The sequence below is a fragment of the Dunckerocampus dactyliophorus genome, chromosome 7 (assembly GCF_027744805.1).
Source record: "Dunckerocampus dactyliophorus isolate RoL2022-P2 chromosome 7, RoL_Ddac_1.1, whole genome shotgun sequence".
Classification (NCBI taxonomy): Eukaryota; Metazoa; Chordata; class Actinopteri; order Syngnathiformes; family Syngnathidae; genus Dunckerocampus; species Dunckerocampus dactyliophorus.
The window spans coordinates 7,413,170-7,427,962 of record NC_072825.1 but is presented as its reverse complement, the minus strand read 5'-3'; the positions used below and the strand labels follow the sequence as shown (position 1 = coordinate 7,427,962).

Here is a 14,793-nt window from a genome sequence, read left to right as displayed (position 1 = left end):
CCGGTCGATCGCGAGAACATTTGAAAAAAAAATTATATCCGTGCCCTCACCTCCCGGAGAGCGACCAACAGGCACGCATTTTGTCCACTGAACACGACCGTACTTCTCGCCACTATCCAGGCAGTAACCCGCGAGCCCCGTAAGTACACTAGTACACCGTCTCGCCTCCTGCACCGACTCGCCCCCCGCGTTAACAAAAAGGTCGAGCGAGAGAGGGAGGGAGTGACATAGCTGCAGCGACTTGCTTGCGCACACAATAGTAATGATTGCACGTTAATAGGGCTTAAAGTCTGCCTTTGCTACCTCAAAGTTAGGGCACATATATAACTCCGTTGATGTGCACCTCCAAAAAAGTCTTTGAGCCACGACGACGCCACTCGTTAAGTGCTGACTATTGTAGTGCATTGACCAGCCCCTCTCTCCTCAATCTGTATCGCTCGTCCACTACAATGAGCCCACAAGCCAAATACATAGTTGTGGTTTGCTCGTGAAGCCACAATACCAACCCGGACCAAGAAATAAAAGTAGGGGTGCCCAAAGTGTAGCTCAGGGGCCATCTGCTGCCCGTGGCTCATTTGTCATTGCATCACTGCAGACACATAAGATTTAAAAAACAGCAAAAATGATTAAAAAAAAAATACAGCAATCCACTTAGTCCTATTATAATGCATTTGTGACATAAATTCCAGCATCATGGCTAGAGTTTGGCCAACATACTTCCAATGCACTATTGTGTGATCTCTGAGACTAATTTAATGTATATATATGTATATATACAGTATATACATATATATATGCATATATGTGTATGTATATGTATATATATACATATATACATATGTATATACGTATGTATGTATATATATATATATATATGTATATACAGTATATACATATATGTATATATATATATACATATATATTTATATGTATATATATATATATATACATATATATGTATATGTATACATATATATATGTATATATCCCGCTTGTTTGGGGGGGTGGTCGATCTCGTGCAGGTTCATGGCCGAGACTGGGGATCTTGGTCTCAAAAAGGTTGGTGACAACTGCTCTTCATTGATCCTGTCTTGCTGTTTAACATCAGAAATTTTGTAAGGTCAAACGTGTTGCTTAAAATACAATAAAGTTTAACAGATTTGTTTTATATTTAAATGCGCAGTAACCCCCCCCCCAAAAAAAAAAAATCCAGACGTACCCTTGGAATGTCATTCAGCGAAGATTGAATGAAACTACCCATAAGCGAATGACCCCCAACGCTGTGACGTCAAGACAAGTGGGCCGACCCCTGACGCGCTTTCAGCCAATGGTCTTAGAAATAGGCTCGAAAAGAACCAATCAGCGACACTAATACAGGAAGTGGGCGGGCACTTGTCACAACTCCGGACACAGACGCTTGTGGTGAACTTTACCGGTGCTGACCCCCCCCTTTCCCCCTGCTGGAACCAAGACGTTACCGTGAGTAGATTAATCATGGATTTCCTCTTGTAGCTTCGTAAAAAATAATAGCTGCTTGTTTTGAATGAACAACCATTGTAGACTGCATCGCCGGTAATTGTAAATTCAGGCGCAGGGCTCTCGGTCGGACTCCACATGGCTTCCTTTCCAGGTAGCTAGCTAGCTAGCTAGTTTGCTAATGCTAACTAGCGTTAGCCGCTTGGGGTTAAATTAGTTATTGTGGGTGTTAACCCGTGGCCATACCAATACGTGGGACTTCAGTAACAACCTATAAATTAAATTGTATGAACGTCTACCAGTGTGGTTCACTTATACTTGCAAGTAACTGACAAAATTGGGCCTTAGCTTAAGCCAAGCCGCTACACTGTTAACTGCATGGACAGCCAGCTCCCTTGTGCTAATGTTTCCTTAGCTAACTGCCCTTTGAGGAATTGTGTGCAGAGTGAATGCCAGCGCGTTTACATTTCTAATGAAGCTTTTAAAGGATTAACTCCTTTGATTTTAGTTGTATATACTGCCTACTGTGTGACACCAAGCCATTTATCCTCTGCTGACTTTTTATCTTTCAGTCTGTTAAATTCTCAGAGTATGGGCAGTGTGCTGGCTGCCGCCTCCCCCAGTCCCACCCCGGCCAAGGCTGGTGGCGGTCAAGGGGTCCCGGGGTTGGTTTCAGTACCCCCGGGGTTCACCATGCCCTCAGTGTCCTCGGTCCCTCAGTCGTTGTCATCATCTTCGTCCGAGCTGCAGATCACGGACGCGACAGAGTCTCCACTCCCGAACCCGGGCACGTATGAAGAGTGCCATCGCAAATGTAAAGGTAAAGACCACCTCATTTGTGTGAGTACTGTCAAGTTACAGTGGTGCTTCTACATTTGAAAACGATGCATTTTCCATCTGTTTTGATTTAAAAACTATTTCGAACAGGAAATCATGGAACTAACTAATCTGTTCCAGGGTCAACCTGTCCCCATTCTACAGTGGGTTTATGCCATATTTAATGTTACAAACGCTCATACAAGTGTAAAAACAAATTAATTCCTGTTCATTAGATCTACACCATCCGTTCTGTGATGCAGATTGACTTCCAAGTTGTTCCAGTGGAAATAATGGAAATGTAATTAATCTGCTCCAGCCTCAAACAGTCCTCATCCTGTTCTGTTTCAGAGGTTTTTCCTATACAGATGGAAGGTGTGCGGCTAGTTGTTAACAAGGGCTTGAGTAACCACTTCCAGGTCAGCCATACCATCACCCTCAGCACACTGGGGGACTCTGGCTATCGATTTGGGTCCACCTACGTAGGCACTAAACAGACGGGACCAGCAGAGGTATCCTTTTTGTTGGACTGCTAGTGGCAATTTTTAGATGACTGTTTCCCAAGCTGAACTCCATTTTACTCCCTTCAGTCATTCCCTGTCATGGTGGGTGATATGGATAACACGGGGAGCCTTAATGCTCAAATCATCCATCAGCTTAGCACAGCCGTCCGCTCCAAAATAGCCATCCAGGTAATATACACATACAGCGTCTTACAATGTTTTAACAAGTTTAGTCACTTATGGTTGGTTTGTTTGTTTTCCAGACTCAGCAGCATAAGTTTGTGAACTGGCAGTGTGACATGGAGTACCGTGGTGCTGACTTCACCTCCGCTGTGACGCTGGGGAACCCTGATATACTCGTAGGCTCAGGTTGGATTCTTTTGTCCTTTGAATACCTTTTGGGCTGCTGCTACTTGTCTTGAAAGCTAACTTTCCCGTTTTGTTTTCTTCAGGCATTGTCGTGGCACACTATCTCCAGTCTATTACACCTTCGTTAGCTCTGGGTGGTGAGCTTGTATACCACCAGAGACCAGGCGAGGAAGGAACAGTTACCTCCTTCTTGGGCAGGTACACAGGTAAATGACACCCTGTCGAAAGTACTCCATCACACCCAGCAAGTGTTTTTATGAAGAAGTATTCAAACAAAACTATCCGTCCATTTTCTATGCCACTTATCCTCACTAGGTCAAACAAAACTAAAATGAATTTATATATGTAATACAAGAAAAAGCTTTCATTTTTCATATGAAAATTGACATTTAATGAGAATAAAATTAGAATGTTTAAATTATGTAATATTTTTAAAAAATCATTTTATGTGAGTAGTCGTGATTTTTCAGAGTAAAATTTACATTTTACAAAAATAAAGACTTTATTTTATTACAATAAAGTTGTTGTTAAAGAGCTTTTATCCCCCTGTAAGTTTTAAAAGAAAAACAAGTTGTATATTATGAGAGAAAACTTCTATTTTAGGATTAAATAAAGTTGGAATACTACAACAAAAATTTAGATTTTTCCGAAATGTTATTTTTGAGAATAAGTTGCAATTTAATGTGAGTAAAGTGACTAAAGTTGGCATTTTACAAGAATGGAGGAAAAACTTTTATGATAATAAAATTTTAAACCCTGTTACAGAAAAGTCAGCATTTTCCAAGTAAAAGTCGTTCTATTATGAGGAAAAAAAAGTTTAAATTTCACCATCATTATGGTTTAAATTACAAGAAAAATGTCGACTGAATAAGGTCACAATATTATGAGGGAAATCTTGTAGCCTTAAGGCAATAAAAGAAGAAAACTAAGCAATGAGGAAAGTTGTAATTTTCCAGAATATACATAAAACATACATAGAAAAAAATGCTGTTTTATGAGATAAATTAGAGTTTTATAGAAACGTCATAATATTCCAAGCAGTCTAAAGTCATCATTTGGAAGAATAAGTTCATATTCATATACAGTGGTGTGAAAATGTTTGCCCCCTTCCTGATTTCTCATTTTTTTGCACGTTTATCACACTTAAATGTTTGATTTAAAACTGCACTTTGTGTTCAGCTGTGTTGTCATTGACTAATATTTCAAGTTGTTTGATCTGAAACATTTAAGTGTGACAAACATGCCATAAAAATAACAAATCAGGAAGGGGGCAAATACTTTCACACTAAGTATAAGTTGTATCTAGTTTTGTGATGTTTGGCTTTGTTTTCATGATGTTAACAAAATATATATATATATTGTAGATGATATGCAAGTAGATTATTTCCATTGTTCTCAGGTAACAATTACATTGCCACGCTGACTCTGGGAGGAGCAGGATGCCACGCTACTTATTATCATAAAGCCAACGATCAGGTAGGTTGGCTTACCGGTTCTCAACGCTGCGTACACTACGTATATGGAAGATGTTTGACTTGTTTTGCATCCTATACAGTTGCAAGTAGGAGTAGAGTTTGAAGCCAGCACAAGGATGCAGGACACTACAACATCTTTGGGCTACCAGCTGGACCTGCCCAAAGCTAACTTGCTGTTTAAAGGTAAGTAGCGTAGCAACTAGTTATGTGAACGATGCAGCAGAAATATGGTTTCCCATCCTCTTGTACCTCCTCCAGGTTCTGTTGATAGCAACTGGGTGGTGGGGGCCACCCTGGAGAAGAAATTACTACCCCTGCCCCTCACTCTGGCTCTGGGAGCTTTCCTCAACCACCGCAAGAACAAGTTCCAGTGTGGCTTCAGTGTCACTATCGGTTAGAGAGGTTTAAGGCTGCCCTGTCCCCCCTCCCCCAGGAGCCAGCTTGCGGGCCTCAGCTTGGACAGGCACGGAGAAGACACACAGGAACCTGGACTGAGTTTTTCCCAACATTATGTTCAGAGACTCTCTTTTACTACTGTGATTTCTGGGGGAAGACCTGAGGGACAAGGACAACCACCAAGAAGCCAGGACTGGCCGAGCCATGCCTACATTGTGTAGCACAAATGTCTTTACTTCATGGCGTATTTAAAAAAAAAAAAAACAACAAAAGAAAAAACAAAAACAGGAGGTTAGCGAGATGTATGTCGGAAAGGCATCGGGGCGATGCATGAGAACGTGATGTGAAAATCAAACAGTGGTTAGACATAATATATGGTGATCATATGTGATGGATGGAAATAAATGTGATTACTTTTTTAATGCAGTGTACTCCTCTTTGTAGGTCACAGAGTGGTTGCCTTTGAATTGTAAAGACTCTCAAAGATGGCTGATTAGCAAGAGCAAAATGCTTGTAAGATTGCATGAAAAATCAAGACTTCCTCCACCAAAACGCTGTCATATTGCAGGTAGGTGTCCTTTTCTCAGATACATTTATTTCACTGTGCCAACTGCCCATCAATGCATTACAAGCATCAGGATCAACAAGAAGATGAGGGCCGGGGATGATGCCATGCCGGGACAGAAGCCAAAAATGCTGCAGTGGGAGAAACATATATACAAGTAGATTACTTTCTAATGTATGTAAAAGTATGTTTATTACCTCCATACATACAATGAAATCATTATTTGGATACATACAGTATGTAGTAGATAGTGTAACAGCAGCGGGACACTTAATTTGGTACACCCTCACACTCTAGAATGAAATATTTTTATTTCCACTAACCAAGCTGTTCTGATTCTCTCCAAAATTAGTATTGTTTGGATTTTCTTAAAATAATCAACTTTTTTACAGCACTGTATTATTACCTATAGTGTTTTTCAATGTAGTGCTGCTGTTGCAGTTACGTCCTCTTACCAGTAGAGACCAGTGTGATATTGGGAGTCGTCAAAACTTAATCGATAATTCAGCTGACAGAGGCATTTATCAACAGTCATCGTTCTTGCATAAATGTCAGGTGAGTGAAAGTGTTTAAACTGAACATACATTGATTTAGTTGATTAGAACTTTTTTTTTTTTTTCCCCTTGACGGGGAAGGACGTGTATGGCAGGAGCTCTGTTGATGATACTGGAAATTTTAACTATTTTGGTGCTTTCCTGACAACACTTCATGAGCACAGGATCAGCGCTGATGGCTGAATCCCCCATCTGAATTCCTTTAAATTGGAGAGTCGAGAGATACAGATACAAGTATTGATACCTGCTAGCAAGTCTAGCTAATTAGCGAACTGCTGAAGTTCAAAGAGGTTGCTTAGCAACAATGTCAAACACAAAGGAAAATGATACTGGCTCTGAACTCGAAGAGGAAAATGATTCAGGCTCTGACATGGACATAAAAATAGAAGCCCTTTTTCCAGGATACCTGGAGTTTAAGAAGGCTTCCAAGGAGTTCCTCGAGGGTAGAGAGATCACTCTACCACAAATAATGCAAGCAATTGAGAAACTGCATTCAATGGCAGAGAAACATTCAGCTTCAAATGCAGTGATAAGGAATGGTATCACAAACATTATGGCAGAAAATAGAGTACAGAGTAAGTCAATCACAAACATTATGGAAGAAAATAGAGCACAGAACAAGTATATCAAAAAACTAAGAAAAGAGGTCAAGAAGTTGCAAGATGAAAATGCAGACCTGGGTGCCGCTCTTAAGGAGGTTAAATACCCAGTGGAAGATTTCAAGGCTCTGCAGGACGACATTAAGGTACTGTTGAATGACAATGCTGCCTTGCGCTCTGCTCTTCAGGAAGCGATAAACCGTAAAGAAAATACAGCATTTTGCAAGGATGTTAGGGCTCTGCAGGATGATATCAGGGCTTTATTGGAAGTTAACGCTGCCTTGCGCACTGTTCTCAAGGAGGCTATAAACCATATGGAAGCCACCTCATGTACTGATCTTAAGGACGCTAAAGACCCCAGGGAAGAAAATAGAGCATTATGCAATGATATCAACATTCTACAGGATGAAATCAAGGCACTATTGAAGGATAATGCTGACTTTTGCACCACCCTTGAGGAAGAGAAAGAAGCAAAGGAGAATATCAAGGAGCAAATTAAAAACTTCATTGACGAGATGGATCAGATGGCACGAATGAATGATGTGGTCCTCACAGGGCTCCAAATCACACCCAAGTCAAGAGATGTTCCTTCAATAAAGCAGCAGATTGCTAACTTCCTACACTCGAAGGAGGTGGATGTCGACAGTATTGACACTTGCGTCCCACTCCATGGCCGGAACAACACCACACCTGTCATCATTAAGTTCACCAACAGGGAATCCAAAACTGCACTGCTGAAACAGGGAAAGAAGCTAAGAGGAACCAACGTCTACATGAATGAGCATCTCACAAAACGCAATTCCGACATTGCCAAGAAAGCACGAGACCTGAGGAAGCAAGGAAAGATTCAAAACACTTGGAGCACTAACGGGAAAATCTACATCAAACTAAAAGGAAGTCCAGGAGTCGCAAGAGTGCTTGTTGTCCAAGATATCAGTGATCTGGATGCATATTAAACATTATATTACTATGATAACAAGCATAATGGAGGAAACACCCTACAAGACAGAGAAGGACTACATTCCACAACCTCGACATAATTAATAAAAGGAACTCTTGTATACAAACCCAGCGTCACTAGCAGTGCAACACTAAAGACGATGTGGATATCAACAGGAGAGAAAGGACAGGATAAATAGAAAGGGAAAAGGGAAGGAGAAGGAGGAAAAAATGGAGAAAGGGGGGAAAAAAAAAACTTTTTTTTTTTTTATAATTTGTGTACCTGTATACTGTAAATGTAAAAATGTGCCTACTTGTGTATGCACGTGTTTGTATGTAAACACATGCATTAGCAATTGATGTGCTCTGAAGAGGGGGTAGGATTAAATAAGCTCTGCTTCTTCCTACTCCTTTTCGGACATATGCGTGTTCGAAATAAATTAAACCAACCAACCAACCAACCAGAGACTTGGGTTCAATGGGAACGGAAATTGCAATGTCGGCAGCAATTTACGAGGTTTCAACGGCCATCGGAATAGATTCCAATTGAAATGCCATTATTAGCTAAGATGCAAAGGTTAGCATGCTGCTAATGAGAGCCTAGCACTTCTGTACGTGTAGTTTGCGCATTAAAAACGCACTCCTTGATATATTTATTTATATTTTCTGCATTTCGTGTAATAGATGTTTAAATAACACTTTTACATGTAAATTCCATTATTAAATGTGTTAGGAGTTCAGAGATGGTATTGCTGTTAGCTACAAGGTGCTGTGAAAAGGCCATGTAAAATTGACATCTCCGTACCTTTTGTCGTCTGTGGAGAGAGGAACAGGAAGGGTTGTGGGTTCTCTGGAAAATATTAGTCATGTAATGTAAGTATGCATGTATACTAATATGATGCAATATTATGTAAATGTGTTGTAAATACCTTGGGTCATCTGTGGTGACAGGAAGTGGGGTGGTGGTGGTTGCAACGCTGCATGAAACAGCGTTATAATTATTTGAATATGATACAAATTGTCATTTTACAAGAATGAAGTTATAATTTTATCAGAGTAAAGCAATATTACACAAATAAGTCGTAATTTTACAAGAAAACTTTGAGAAAAGTTATTTAACAGAATAAAATTCACAAGAAAATAGTTGTCATTTTTGCAGGGGAAAAGTCATTTTACAAGAAAGTCATAAGAGAAATGTCCTAATTTTGCTTAATAATATTATGAAAGAAACATAATACACTTATGATAAAACCTTTTAATATGCCAGTCATTACTACTAGAAAACAGTTGATTAAAAAGGTGGATAAAGCCATAATTTATCAACAATAAAGCAATAGTATTACAAGAAAATGTTATTCCATATATATTATGTTATTTTTATGGAGGGAAAAAAGTTGTAATATGAGGGGAAAAATTTCATTTTGGGGAAGTTTTAGAAGAAAGTTTTTATTTTGTGAGAAAAGTAATTTAATCAGAATGAAATTGTAATATATTAAGGCAAGAAATTCATATTGGCAGTAATTATTCATAATTTAACAAAGTCATTATAAAAACAAAACAATTCTTAAATTTACTTGAAGTCGTGAGACAAACTATAATTTAAAGTTTTTTAGTTTTTTTTACAGAGAAATATAATTTAATAATAATGTAATATAGTGACAAAGCTACCATTTTTGGCATTTTATGACAAGGCCATAGTATGTGAAATTTCATAATTGTACTAAAGTTTTATGAGAATAATGTCATGAAAAAAATATTTCTATTTTTAATATTTTTGTGTCATAGTAGCAACAAATGAATCATTGTGCGTGTGTGAAATTTAAATACCTTGTGGAGGTGGTGGTGGTTGCAATGCTGTGGAAAAACATTATCATCATGAAACTGTGAGTGTACGCTCCAACAATGCCCTACCTACCGTGAAGAACATGGTGCTTCATCCTGGTCCTTAGGAGGATGTGTGATGGCCACTGGTCCAACTTTGGGACATGGCAGAGAATGTCCACCCACCAGAGGAGAAATGTCTAACAAAAAAAAGATTGTTTTTGCATTAGTGGTACTTAGAGTACAGTGAACTCCAAAAAAGAAGACGTTGGCCTGCCTTCGAAGCTGAAGCTCAAAACGACGCTTCCTCCCTTGAGGAAGTCTCTGGTCTTCATTTGTTCCAAAGTGGCAAAGTAGGACCAGCCGAGCTTCCGACTGACGAAGATTGTCTTATTGTTCTCATCGACATCTGTGAAGCCATTCTTATGGGGGTTGTCCCAAACGTATGTGCCTGTTCATACAATATATGAGAAATTATGAGCAAGTACTTGATTTATTGGCGCTGATTTTTGTAGTAGCTCGTTACTAGCTAGTCAGTGCACCTATTTTTGTGTGAGTCTTGACAAATATATACAGTATATTTTAATATTTTTGCTAGTTTGTTATTAACAAACTAGCTACTGGCTAATTTGTGAAATACATTGGTGGATTTTTTAAAAAACTATTCTATATCAGAGATTATTTAGTTAGTGGTACATGAATCAGCAAAAGAACCTCTTAAACTTTGGTGCAAATCTGGATAAAAGTGCAGATTTTCTTTTTTTTTTTAACATGAATGGTCTATCCATTCATTAGTCTTAGATAAACTAGAAAGTACTATTCTAGGTAGTTGTTTAGTGTAATTATGAAAAACATTGTTAAATTTGTTTTGTTTTGTTTTTTAACAGGCTACTGACATTGGGGCCAAATGGAACAGTTAGCCATGACATTCAGCAGAGAGAGCTACTGTGAAAGAAGCTTCCCATATACTATGACTGCCACCTACAGGAATGGAATGGAACAGCATCGGATACAATCCCCCGCATGTTTTCAGTTTGGCATCTGATCCCCCACAGTCACTGATTTCTTTACTCTTTTTTTTCTTAAATTTTTCTTTAATCTTAAATTTTAAGTAATACAGGTTGTATTATGGTAACTTAAATTGAAAGTGGCTTGATGGCATCATCTGCAGGGAGCGTCTCACAAGTCAATTCACATTTTGCAGCAGGAAGATGCTTTAAGACGTTTTGTTGTATAACTCCACCCTGTGTAAATACAATACAGTATAGTATGTGCCTGTAATTGTTTCTTAAATATTCATTTATTTTCTCTGCGGCTTCATCCTCACTAGGGTCGCGGGGGTATGTTGGAGCCTATCCCAGCTGACTTTGGCCGAGAGCCAGGGTACACCCTGGACTGGTCGCCAGCCAATCACAGGGCACATATAGACAAACCACCTTTCACACTCACATTCATACCTATGGGCAATTTTTACAGTCACCGATTAACCTAACATGTATGTTTTTGCACGTGTGGGAGGAAACCCACACATTCACGGGGAGAACATGCAAATTCCACTCAGAGTGTTTAATAAATATGGAAAACAGAATTTTAAAATACCTTTAATAACCGTGAGAGGCATATAATGGGAGGGTTGGGTCTTTGAAAGTAACCCACGTGAATAGCGGTGATCCACTGTGGAGCGTTTAGAGCTGTTGGGCCTTGGCATAGGTCTACTGACGTGAACTACCCTAGTCTTATGTTTTTGGAACTCACCATTCGGATACGTCATGTTCGGGTCAGAGGTCAGGCTTCTCTGCTTTGACATTTGCAGCTGGATTTCGGGGTTCTGATCGATCATTTGGGCCGTCATCTGTCGATGGGGGCAAGGCCACTCCAGCTTGTCGTCACGAGTTCCGTTCAAGAGCTGCATAAACACCCCGATGTATGTTTTATAGAGTGAGGTTCCTATGCGGTAAGAGTAGCCCCCACTTGAGTACTGCCTGGGGCTGTATATGGTGGTTCCAAACAAGCTGCTGCTGAGAAGCTTCTCCATGTCATTGATCTGCAGCGTCACATGAGGGCACTCTGTCTCTGACAGGTTGATGTCATCGAGGGAGAAGCCGCCTCCAGATTTCCCTGCACCTTTCCGGACTTGAAACTCCACCTGGAAATGCTTGTTGCCGTTCAGGGAGACATGTTGGATCTGCCAATGAGATGTTGTGGTACCTGGGGGCAGAAGTTTCATATTTATGTTTTATGTATAATCCAGAGTACCAGTTCCATTCAAAACAAACTGCTAAGTATTGTGTCCCATAATCCTTATTGTGCCGTTTTGGGAGTAGTTTCCTTCTTTAAGTATGTCTTAGTTTGTCCTTCCTAAACTTTGTAGGGCAGTACAGCTCTCTATAAGTAAGTACATATTGTGTTGCACACACAATTATAATTATTCAAATTATTTTAACAAAAATATGTTTGTAAATCCTGAATATATTTATGTTTCACAAAATTTACTTCACTTTTTTCTCAAACTTGAATTATGAAATCATTGTAAATATTGATATTGGCAAATAAAGCAGGTATCTCTAAATTGTGTGAGGTTAAAAAAATGTCATTGTGTTTTGGGCTTGAATCCCACAAATCCAAATTTGAGAGAAAAAATATGAAATATAATTATTTTATCCCATAAAACATTTTTTTAAATAATGTAACAATTGGAGATACCGTGCATGATTTTTGGTTTACTGATGATTTATGATGTAAATGTAATGTTATTTTCATCTGTATTTCTTACCAGTGATCTGTCCCACCAGGCTGAGACGTCCTGTCACATCGTCCTCATGGTCGAACTCCCTCATCCAAATGTTCAGCTGGTCCGACTGACTCCCAGTGTGGTGGTAATAAAACTGGAGGCACTGGATGTGACATTCCCTGCTGGGTCTTACCCTGCGGGTCTCCAGCCAAGCAGAGTCCCCTTCCTTGCCTGACGCCGTGCTGGCATGCATGAAGTAACCTGGCTGCATACCTACAACATTATCATTTAATGAGAGCCAATACAGGTGAGTGCATTTCACTGTAAACTATTTTTTAGCTTTATTTTGGTCTTACAGTGTGACCCACCACTGGGCAGACCGGTGTGGTCAGAGCTGGGACCGCCGGCAACCTGGGACATCATTTGCCAGCCTTTGAGTCCACTCTGAGAGCACTTAGTCATCTCACACATGGCGCCATCCACAAAGCCACAGTACATCAAGAAGGAAATGCTGGAGTCTGTGGAGGTGAGTGCACACACAGGTGAGGTTAAGGACAGGTGGTCAGATTTTGTATCAATAAATTAGTTGTGTGACATCAACGGCAATTTTGCATTTTGCAGTCTGTAGTGTCCCTGCAGAGATCCCCTAGCCTGCGCGATGTGATGTAAGCAAAGAATAATAGGAGATGTAAATGTGAGTTTTGGGGTATTATTTCATGTTCACAGCGCTCTAATAATATTAAAACCAGTATACGGGTTTTCTATGCTCTAACTACGAAAATATCCCGCTTATTAATGTTGAATGTTAAACAACACGCAAGGGGGAGGTGAAATTGGCTTAATTAATTTTTCAAAGTGGTCCTTTGACCTTCAGGAGGTTGTGGAGAATTTAATCTCCAACAATAGCTAAAGTTAGCTACGTACTGCACTTGTAGAGCATGTTTAGCTCCTGCACATCCCTGTGACTCATCTCCAGTCGTTGGCCGATCACATCCTGGAAGGTGGGGTCGTTGGTGATAATTGTTGAGCCGTTTCCATTACTGAATGCATTTTTCCCATAATGCATCACGGACCAGTAGTCATAAGGGACTCCCTGGGTGATGCTGTTCTTCTCTTTTTGGAAATTGTTCTCATAACCTGTGTTAGATACATAAAGCCTTACTTATTATATCGTTATCACCATTTACCGTCTTCTCAGGGTGTCCATTTCATACAGTATTTTTTAGAAGAAATCTGATTTTTAAAAAAGTGGAACCTTTTTGGATGTTTTCAAATGCAATGGTCACATAGTGGTCTCGGTCCTCTCTTCCTTGTTCGTGGTAAAATCCAAGGGCGTGAAGAAACTCATGTTCCACCGTGGAAATTCCATCACAGTATTGTCCGATGGAGAGGTCCTGTCCATTGGCCGCTATCCGCCCCACATACGAGTAACAGCTACAAGGTCAGGAAGGGGCAATATCATGTTGATGCATTTATGGCAAGTCCGTATGGTGTATTAAAATACAGCTGCAAGTTATTAGCATTGTAACAATATACAGTAAATACAATTTTACTATTAAAAAGGGGACTGAAAAATAAACAGCAAAGAGGCAAATCATATTTTATGCGTTTGTTGTAACAGGTGCATTTCATCAATGAGAAATAGTAATAAACATGAAGAACATACAGAGAAATCTTACCCAATGAGTTTTTTCACAGAAATGTAGTATTTCTCAGAATCCCTGGGCTTGAAGTCAATGCATGACTTGAGCCTGAACTGCTCAAAAGCTCGAAGGGTGACTCCTTTGGCATTCATATCTTCCAAAAAAAACCAACCCAAAAAACAACCAAAAAAGTTAAACTATTAAATTGCATTTTGTAGTTAAAGAATTGTAATATTTTTGCTGTGTGGAGGACTGTTTACATAGTTTTGTCACATGGTATCTGTTGTGGGTAATTTAAAGAGAAAACAATATTTACCAAGGCCTTTATCCAGAACATAAGGGACTGGAGAAGTCCACAACCGACTCTCAGAATTAATAGCACTCCTTTGTATTTGCTGTGGCCAACAGCAATAACAAGAGGACACAACAATTGAGAAAATGATCGTAAAAAATTGCTAAATGATAAACTCACCACAATGTCATCATTCTGTAAGTCTAAGGAAAATAGGATAAATGTCAATATTTAATGTTTGGTTGGAAGATGGTTTCTGGGTTAAACTGAGCGTTGAAAATGTCAACTTTACCCTTGTTTGCTTCCGTAATGTCTTTCTCTTCACCCATTTCTACAAAAAAATACACAAGATGAGATTTGATTAAAGCACACATATTAGCAAATATATTTGAAAACTAAAAACCACATATACAGATAGTGGCGTGTGTGTGTGTGTGTATTTATATATATATTCAAGTGTGTGATCTGTATATACAGTCATGGAAAAAATGATTAGACCACAATTGTGTCTTCAGTTTCTTGTTCATTTTAATGCCTGATACAACTAAAGGTACCTTTGTTTGGACAAATATAACAATAACAACAAAAATAGCTCATAAGAGTTACATTTTTTG

General features: G+C 39.3%; 2 protein-coding genes across 2 annotated transcripts; one reads left to right on the top strand and one right to left on the bottom strand.

The window, feature by feature from the left end:
- The first annotated feature begins 1,385 nt into the window (after positions 1–1,385).
- tomm40 (translocase of outer mitochondrial membrane 40 homolog (yeast)) lies at positions 1,386–5,457 on the top strand. The gene is made up of 9 exons (XM_054782963.1): positions 1,386–1,479; positions 2,049–2,296; positions 2,644–2,804; positions 2,883–2,984; positions 3,059–3,164; positions 3,248–3,370; positions 4,564–4,640; positions 4,720–4,822; positions 4,898–5,457. The coding sequence occupies exons 2-9, from the start codon at positions 2,068–2,070 to the stop codon at positions 5,035–5,037; spliced, it is 1,041 nt and encodes a 346-aa protein (XP_054638938.1). The 5' UTR covers positions 1,386–1,479; positions 2,049–2,067; the 3' UTR covers positions 5,038–5,457.
- Positions 5,458–5,652: 195 nt separating this feature from the next.
- Positions 5,653–14,039, bottom strand: LOC129185637 (meprin A subunit beta-like). Its single transcript, XM_054782964.1, has 12 exons — positions 13,924–14,039; positions 13,500–13,678; positions 13,169–13,381; positions 12,601–12,762; positions 12,287–12,517; positions 11,269–11,721; positions 9,791–9,964; positions 9,608–9,713; positions 9,520–9,546; positions 8,622–8,669; positions 8,498–8,542; positions 5,653–5,731 (listed from the first exon to the last, which is right to left on the bottom strand). The coding sequence occupies exons 1-12, from the start codon at positions 14,037–14,039 to the stop codon at positions 5,653–5,655; spliced, it is 1,833 nt and encodes a 610-aa protein (XP_054638939.1).
- Positions 14,040–14,793: the final 754 nt, after the last annotated feature.

Excerpts from the sequence above, each read along its gene's own strand:
- tomm40 (XM_054782963.1), top strand. The coding sequence starts at position 2,068 with ATGGGCAGTGTGCTGGCTGCCGCCTCCCCCAGTCCCACCCCGGCCAAG. Across the intron at positions 3,371-4,563 it reads CTTCTTGGGCAGGTACACAG|GTAACAATTACATTGCCACG; the intron begins GTAAATGACACC and ends CATTGTTCTCAG. Across the intron at positions 4,823-4,897 it reads AGCTAACTTGCTGTTTAAAG|GTTCTGTTGATAGCAACTGG; the intron begins GTAAGTAGCGTA and ends TACCTCCTCCAG.
- LOC129185637 (XM_054782964.1), bottom strand. The coding sequence starts at position 14,039 with ATGAATGCCAAAGGAGTCACCCTTCGAGCTTTTGAGCAGTTCAGGCTC. Across the intron at positions 13,382-13,499 it reads ATTTGAAAACATCCAAAAAG|GTTATGAGAACAATTTCCAA; the intron begins GTTCCACTTTTT and ends TATCTAACACAG. Across the intron at positions 8,670-9,519 it reads ACCACCACCACCTCCACAAG|CGTTGCAACCACCACCACCC; the intron begins GTATTTAAATTT and ends TGTTTCATGCAG.